An 8821-nucleotide genomic window follows, 5' to 3' on the forward strand; every position below is an offset into this window, starting at 1 on the left:
GCCTGCAAAAGTAGTTCCTTGTTTTCTTTCTGCGTAACGGTTTTTTTGTCGGTGCGTGCGCGTTTGTCTTTTTTTTTTTTTTGAGTTCCTTTCCTTTCGTCATTCAGTATGTTGATAACTTAGTGCATATAATAAAATAATCAGGAGCACGCGTTTGAGAAAAACTAACACCACCGTTTTATTTATTGTACATAATTAGGATGTCATCGTGAAACTCGCCTTATTTGCTAACGGCATAATTTTAGGAAAACATGTTAGTATCTTATTAAGTGAGTCAATGTTTTCTCTTTAAAACACATGACGATATTTGTTACCCTTTCCACAATGTTGCTTTCAGGAGTAGTCCTCAACTGATATTTTTGGAAGGTGCCTCGTAGTTGTTATGGATGGTAAATTTCATTTTAATTCATTCTTTTTAAAGTTTGCATTTGTGTTTCTATTGAAAAGGAACTTGCATCACCATATCATTGTATTCTCTCCTTTGTTCATCCTGATTGACAGCTTATATTTTTCGGCTTACTGGTTAGCAGATGTTTTATCAGTCATTTGTCTGTTTATATGATGTGTGCAGGATGTGAGGACAGTATCTTTACTTATATATTATTTGCAAAAGGCGCGTGTGCAAGAGTATACACAGGATATGTGTGTATGTATGTAACTGGATAGTTAATGTAAAACAGCAACGATGACCTGTAATTATTCATGTCTCCGTCTCCTTCAGAATCGTTTGAATATAAAAAAAATCCTAAATTACTATGAGAAAAGTCTATTACTCTTTACTCGGCGCGCGTGCCAAGGTTACCTGGGAAACGCCCATGAAGGTCTTGAGATACCCAGTGGGCATAAATAGCGGCGCAGAAAGCTGGGAAGGCGGAACCATCTCAGCCTTTCCGCAGACGCTCAAGAAAGCAATCCTTCAGCCATGAACTCCATTCGCTCAGTCGTAGGTTTATTTTACTTTTACAAATCAAAGTCTAATGCTAGAATGAAACGGCTCCAAATTGGGAATTCATACAGTTATGCAATGGACAATTTCAATATTACCGTATTGGAAAGAGCTAAATATGAGTTTATCAAAAACTAGCTAACTGTTCTTGTGATTATGCATCAATTATCATTTCTTAAGTTGTATATACGAAGAAGCTTTGGCTGCTGAATTTGTTTGTAAAGAATATTACATACATCTTTGTCCTTAACAAGTGAATTAGATCTAAATTACTTGACATTTGTGAGTATTCCTGCTCAGTTACGATTAAGATATTTTTGCAGTTCTCCTGTAGAACTATTTCCAAATATTAACCTTCCACTCTGTCTCTGGATACATGAAGGTGGTGGTAGCCATTGTTATGGCTGTGGTGTACACCACCTCCGCTCTCCCTAATCCAGGTGGCATATCACATGGCCGCGGATTTGGTGGTGGGTTTGGCGGTGGAATTGGCCATGGATTGGGAGGTGGATTTGGCGGTGGAGTTGGCCATGGATTAGGAGGTGGATTTGGCGGTGGAATTGGTCATGGATTAGGAGGTGGATTTGGTGGTGGATTTGGCCATGGTGGTGGATTCGGTGGAGTATCTGTTGTCCGGTAAGTAATGTTACTCTCAAGTTTTTTTTTTAATTCATTTTCATTATTCAGTTTATATAATTAAAAAAATTCCTGTTGAATTAAGTTATAATATAGTTTCATTTTTACTCACTAGGACTGAACGGGACCTTCAGCCTTTGAATTAAAAGGTGAATTAGTTTACAATATCTTTGTTAAGTAAGACAAATCATCATTATCCACGAGTGTAACTATTTTTTTCCAATATGTCTTAGACCTGTGGTAAGCAGAGTCGTTACCGTCAGCAGAGGAATCGGACACGGAGGATTCGGAGGAATTGAAGGATTCGGAGGTAGACGTTATGGCGGCTATGGGTGGTAACATTCCAGAATATACAACATACAAAAATTTAATAAATTATAATGGATAAAGGATATATTTTTTGGTTATCCTCAGATCAGTGTACAGTTACCTCATATTGGTGAATGCTGTAGTTTCTGAAATAAGTCTAGAGGAATGAGAATAAATTTTAATATAGATTGTTTATCCATATATTACGATTAGTCGCTCGGAAACCATCTAAAGGAGGACAGCGAAAAGGAATGCATACGAAATCCGTAGTAACAGTTGAGAGAGAGAGAGAGAGAAACGGGGGGTGGGTGGGTGGGTAGAGGAGATAAGAGTGACCTTTCTTCAAGTGACCTTTTTGTCACGCGTCATTTGTTTACGAGTGCCATACATTCCATCCACTCTCCGTGATTTTCAGACAAAAAGTTGCTTCCGTATATGACGAGGAACATCTCTGTGGAATTATCTTTATATTCCTCTATTTAAATTAAATATTTGTAGTGAGGACAAGAAAGTGTTTTTTCCTTTAAATCTACGCACGCAGCTGCTTATACAGTGGAATGCACACACGCACCGTTAACACACACACACACACACACACACACACATATATATATATATATATATATATATATATATATATATATATATATATATATATATATATATGTGTGTGTGTGTGTGTATATCGAAGGGAAGGCCTCAGACGGGATACATAGCGGGAAGGGTTTCAATTCCGACGTCTGTTTCATATTGGCGATATTGGCGTAGTATTATTAATGCGACGTTTCAGGGGCCAGCCATATTTTCAATATGAAAATTACAATAATAAAATAAAATAAAATTACAATAAAAATCCTCATCTAAAAATACGAAATTACAATATAAAACAAATTAAAACAACACCAAGGAAACTCCAGTACCATTTCTAGTAGAGGAAGGAAGGCATTGAGTGACAAAATAACGAAAGCCGCATGTCCGTTGTTTACGTCAGGTATAGATAGAGGGGTGGAAGCTGTTTGGTTGTTCAGTTTCAGAACAATCGTTTTTATAAAGGGCGATTCGAAGACCGCTGGCTGCTTCGGAGATCCTTTTGTGAGAATTTTGAAGTGTTTCTGGTCAATATTACTTTTTGCATCTCTTTGTATGGTCACGCATGCTAGAAAATTCAGGAGATGATAATTTAATTCCAGTCCGAAAGCTCACCCCACTATGGCAGTCTGTTCGGACCTTCTGAAGTGTTCTTGAGGCTCCGATATATTTTCCTAGATGCTATCAAGGGCAAGTATATAAATAGACAACGTTAGATGCCGTAAGGAGCTTCAACTTGTGTTTATATTTAAAAACAGAACGATTGTGTGCTGGTTTGTTGGGATCAGCTGACATTTTATGGCAGGACAATAAGTTCTAATGATTTGTTGCATTTTGGTATAGAATTTCGCATTAAGTAAAAATAGACCACTGGCATAGAAAGTCGAAGTAGCATTCCTAGGTAAAAACTTCATGTTCATAAATCTGTGAAGGCATTATAAGATAAACTACTGGGATAACAGTTTTCAGTAAAATATTTCTTTTAAAAGGTGACCTCTTTGTGAAACTCAGACCATTCAGAAGAAAGGGAAAAAGCTCTGTGGAAAAGAGTAAAAAGAGAGTTTATCTTAAAATTGAAATTACAAACTATTAGAATTTGTGCCCAAACCTTTGAATGTCTTCTTCCTAAAAATCGAATTATAAAAACCTAAATTATTACAAGACACTTAAATATAAAAAGGAAGCTAGATAACAAAATTTGCTCTTTTGGATACTGGATATATTATATAGATATGAAAAACATTAGGAATAATAATGTTATATATTTCGGTTTTTCTTAGCTAAGCATTCTTTCTGATATTCTGGGCAAATTTAAATGTAAAACAGTGCCTATGTATTCACGAGTCAGTGTTGACGAAGGCCCATCGTCAGTCTCGCTTCCCATGGAGACAAAAGAGCATTGTTCCTTGTGTGATGTTCTGGCCATGTCACCGGAAGTCGTTAAGTTCCGGTAGTGTTCGTTCGCGAGTTCACTCTCATGGGCGTATCATAGGAAGTGTGAATTTTCCATTTAGAGTATGGACTAGACATTCAGGTCTTGATTTCGCTGTGATAAGATCCCCTTTGCTGGAAATCTTTGTGTACTGCCTGTGAGGTGAGCTGAGACTTTGTTTTTCAGAAACCTAAATGAGTTTTAATAACTTTAACATATACTGATTCCTTGAACTGTTACCATGCTTTGAATATCTTGTTCCCCATTTATTTTTATTTTCCGTGTCTCTTTGATTTTTATTGATTTTCCTGAATTTCGATTTTGCCATGTGTTATTATTCGTATTTCTTTTGGGGTTGGTAACGTGGGAGATATCCCACATTTATTTTTTCTCTGTGCCTATTTTAAAAATTTTGTTTTTCCCTTTGTTTCCTCAGATGTATTCAATTAAGGGTCAAATAAACGGAGGTGAATGTGACTTACCATGCTTTCCGTCGTGCTTGAATTATTTTGACTCTTATGTTGTTGAGACTCTTTTGGTGGAAGTTGTTAACACTATGTTATATCTTACTTGGTTATATTTTTAGTTTCCAAATTTGGGATGCAGATATTCCCATTTCATTTCTATTTGATTCCAAACCAGTTGCCAGGTTAGACTGCTGAATAAATTATATTTTTGTAGACATGCTTTTGTTGAAATTCCTTAGTTCAGTTAGTGACTTGGATATCGAGAGAGAGAGAAGCTGAGGGAGTGAGCTGTTAGAGGGAGAGAGAGAATGCACTAACTTGGTGTTCACGTTGGCCAACGCTACCATGATTCCTTTCGAGGTATAAGTTAATTGCGTCATTGACCTTTTAACAGATTCAGTAAGAGGTTATGACTTTATTTGACTTAGTATAACACACACACACATATATATATATATATATATATATATATATATATATATATATATATATATATATATATATATATATATGTGTGTGTATGTGTGTGTGTGTATATGCATGGTTCCTGCGTGCGCGTGTGCATGTTCTATATTCCTTGAACCTAAAGCACAATGAGTAAATTTTGTTAGAACATTGTAAAGAACAACTTCTTTCATGAACATTGGTAGCGAGAGAGTTAAAACGTTTTATTTTATATATCGTGTTATAGGTTTCATATAGCTGGTGATTTTCGTAAAAAAACCTTCTTTTATATTTCCAAAAAATAACTGTTTTCGGTTGCAAGCACGTACTATAAGATACACCCTTCATTACACCGAATATAATACACCATCATGACATGCGTATTTTTATTTTCTCAACTGGAGAATCAGTTAGGCATTCAGGTTAGTTTCTCCTCGAGACGAATTCAGGATTAAAAGAGAATAAGTAATATGAATTGCTGAGAATAGTTCGTTTTTATTCAGGAGGAGTTGCAAAAGCAATTAAATGTAAAGTTGCTAGTAATTTTTGTACTTTATGTGGATTCTTGATAAGAATGAAATCACTGACAGAAGTAAGGGATGGTGTACTTTTTGTGCAGTGAATCAGACCTGCCAAACAGTATCAGCATTAATGGATGATGTAACGATACTAAGTCAAGCGAAGTTAAAAGGACTCAGAAAGCACAGAAGAGAGGTGTGGGCTGTTGCATTGGTATGCGGCTCTTAACCCTTTGATTTCGGTTGTAACGTATACGACGCATTTAATAAACTGGCCCGGAACACTGTTGTGTCGTATACGAGCACCGGTAATTTCCTTTTATGTGAAGGACTGATGATTGAAATACTGGCCTCTTTTTCTTGATATGGTAACAGTCTGTCAGTTGCCATACAGTGAATTCATATAAATTCACGTGTTTCCCTAAAATTCATTAGTCTTCATCAAGATGTCACAGGAGGACGGGTCAAGGGTACGACATCCTCGAGTTGACCGCCGGCAGATCGAGAGAAGAGCTCTCGACGAGGATAACTATTTTACAGACCTTCTCGACTCATTTTCTGGATATGAAAATGAATCGGATTTAGAAGGAAATGAAATGGATAATTATGGTCCTGGTACAAGAGACAGTGATGAAATATCAACCGACAGTGAAAATGACGAAAATCTGCCACCTACAAATGAAAGCCAAGGTGTCAAAAGAAGGCGGAGACAGCGAAGTGACCCAGGTGATGAGTGGGAGTGGGCTGCCAGCAATTTCAGCCCAGAGATTTCATATTTGACAGCAGTGGCAGTGGCATTACGTCGAAATGTAATGTGAATGAAAATTCAAAGGAAGTAGACTATTTTTTTAATTTTTCGACAACGAATTTATGGGGCTGATTGCTGAAGAGACAAACCGTTATCAGAGATTCCTTGTTGATACGCTAGGAGATGCAGTGCCAAAGTATTTGCGAAAATTTGCTCAGGTTACTGTGGAGGAAATGATACGGTTCCTTTGTGTGATTATGATCATGTCGCATATAAGTAAACATCGCATCGTAGATTACTGGACTACGCTTGAGACATTCGAGACAAAAGGAGTGAGAAGGCTGATGGCAAGGACAGATTTCTTCAAATTCTACGGGTTCTACATTTCGTTGATAATTCACAGGAAACAAGCCCAGATAATAAACTAAAAAAATTAAACCCGTGCTCGACAGTGTGCGTAGAAAATTCAGGAAAAATTTCAACCTTTCCAGGATTTATGCATAGATGAAAGTTTAATGTTATGGAAGGGAAGGCTAAGTTTCAAGCAGTACATTCCAGATAAAAGAAGTCGATTTGGAGTGAAAATATTTGAACTTTGTGATGCCAAAACGGATTATATTGTCGATTTTATAATCTATACTGGAAAAGATACAGAGATATTGGTAGATGAGGATCTAGGGGTATCTGGTTCTGTGGTAAAAACATTTATGGCCTCGCATCTCGGAAAACATCACATCCTGTATTTCGATAATTGGTATTGCAGCCCAAAACTGCTCAAGTATTTGGGCGACAACGAAACAGGAGCATGTGGAACAGTCCGGAAAAATAGGAAATTTATGCCTAAATTTCCTGATGTGAACAAATCTGAGATTTCGTCTCAAAACTGCAATGGAATATTAGGTTTAAAATGGCAGGATAACAGGACAGTGTATATGTTATCTTCAGTACATGAAAATATAATGGTAGACTGTGAAAAAGGTGTCGACCAGGGAATTTGTGCAAAACCTGCATGCGTTGTTGACTATAATAAGAAAATGCGGATTGTGGACAAGAACGACATGCTTATTAGTTCTGTGAAGTGTATCCGTAAAACCACGAGATGGTACATAAAACTATTTTTCCGTCTGCTTGATATGATACTAGTAAACTGTCATCACTTGCATGGATTTGTTACTGGCAAAGAAAGGGTCATATTTACAGTTTTCTAAGTCAGTCGTTCTGCAGTTGATTGAAAGGTACCCTCCAGCACCTAACAAGATAATTACCCGCACCGTAATAACGCAGCCAAGGCGGCTAACAGAAAGACACTTTCCTGATCCAGTTCCCTCAACAGAAAAACAACTGCGACCTAGACTAAGATGTCGTGTATGCTCGCATACATCCCGTAGGCCCAAGAAAGGCCAGCAGACATATTTCATGTGTAAAGACTGCAATGTAGGACTATGTGTCGCTCCTTGTTTCAGAGAATACCACACACTTCTGAATTACTAGAATTCTGTCGTAAAAGTTTTGTCAAGATTATTATGTTCAGCTTATTAAATATTCAGATTCATAACCATTTGGTATTCACATTGTTTGATTTCATTCAACTTATGTCATAAAAGCTTCTTCCAATCATATTGAGTCTTATGTGTTTATACATTTTCTGATTTTGTTTTTTTATCTACAGCAAAAAGATTTTTGTAAAAATAAATGTTGAAATTCATCCGTATTATAATTTTCTTCATCAAATTATGGCTTTAGTCTTTAGTGAGAGAGAGAGAGAGAGAGAGAGAGAGAGAGAGAGAGAGAGAGAGAGAGAGAGAGAGAGAGAGAGTAAATTACTATTTTGCGTTTAATGTTCCTTTTCTGTCCTTTGAAGACTGGATATCATAAAATATAAAATGAGTCGGATGTAATGTAAATCTGATAATCATGGTATTGATGATTTATGATATATGAGAATAATAATAACAATATAATAACCGTTACCATGAGATTAATGAATATAGACAATGTTGTTGTTATTATTATTATTATTATTATTATTATTATTATTCAGAAGGTGAACCCTATCCATATGAAACAAGCCCACAGGGGTAACTAACTTGAAATTCAAGCATCCTAAGAAAATGGTGTTCATTCGAGTGAAATAACAGAAGGTAGTAGGAAATACAGAAAGAGGAGATCAGTTATTAGAAAACAGATGTACTAACAATAAATAAATAAAAATGTAAACAAAGTATTAAATACAAGATGTATTGCATAAGGGTAGTAATGCATTACATTCACTTGAACTTTTGAAGTTCCGTTTGCAACACATCCTCAGTAAAGAGGCTGTTCCACAGTCGTAAGGCGTGAGGAATAAAGGTCCCCTGGAACTGAAAAGTTCGAAGGCGAGGTACATTTACTGCACATTGATGCTGCTGTTCAGCGAATCTGGTTGCTCTCGACAGCAACAGGGGATCAGGGATCAACTGAGAATGTGAAAGATATGTCAAAATACAACTTATGAAAAAGTGACAAACAAGAGACCATCCGTCTATAGTCCAAGGCATAGCTGCCAAAGAAACCTTCCACCTCGAACCACTCTAAAGATATAAATCTCTGGCAGAAGCAGACATCTCCCGGAGAACAGTATCCTAGTAAAGGAAGGACAAATTACCTAAAAAATGTTGCACTGATTTAATCACTCATATAAGTATATGAGGACTTAAGAACAATACCCAACTTTCATGCGGCATTTGCTGACAT

The 8821-nt window shown here is 36.6% G+C and overlaps 1 protein-coding gene across 1 annotated transcript; it reads left to right on the forward strand.

Moving 5' to 3' along the window:
* The first annotated feature begins 123 nt into the window (after window positions 1–123).
* Window positions 124–1996, forward strand: LOC136848458 (uncharacterized). The gene is made up of 3 exons (XM_067120745.1): window positions 124–943; window positions 1329–1582; window positions 1816–1996. Exons 1-3 carry the CDS (start codon window positions 923–925, stop codon window positions 1919–1921), a joined length of 381 nt encoding a protein of 126 aa, XP_066976846.1. The 5' UTR covers window positions 124–922; the 3' UTR covers window positions 1922–1996.
* Window positions 1997–8821: the final 6825 nt, after the last annotated feature.

The sequence above is a fragment of the Macrobrachium rosenbergii genome, chromosome 19, assembly GCF_040412425.1.
Source record: "Macrobrachium rosenbergii isolate ZJJX-2024 chromosome 19, ASM4041242v1, whole genome shotgun sequence".
NCBI classification, from domain to species: Eukaryota; Metazoa; Arthropoda; class Malacostraca; order Decapoda; family Palaemonidae; genus Macrobrachium; species Macrobrachium rosenbergii.

Bases quoted from the DNA above. Each gene is read 5' to 3' on its own strand.
- LOC136848458 (XM_067120745.1), top strand. From the start codon at position 923: ATGAACTCCATTCGCTCAGTC. The intron at 944-1,328 runs GTAGGTTTATTT...GGATACATGAAG, and splicing joins TGAACTCCATTCGCTCAGTC to GTGGTGGTAGCCATTGTTAT. The intron at 1,583-1,815 runs GTAAGTAATGTT...AATATGTCTTAG, and splicing joins GGTGGAGTATCTGTTGTCCG to ACCTGTGGTAAGCAGAGTCG.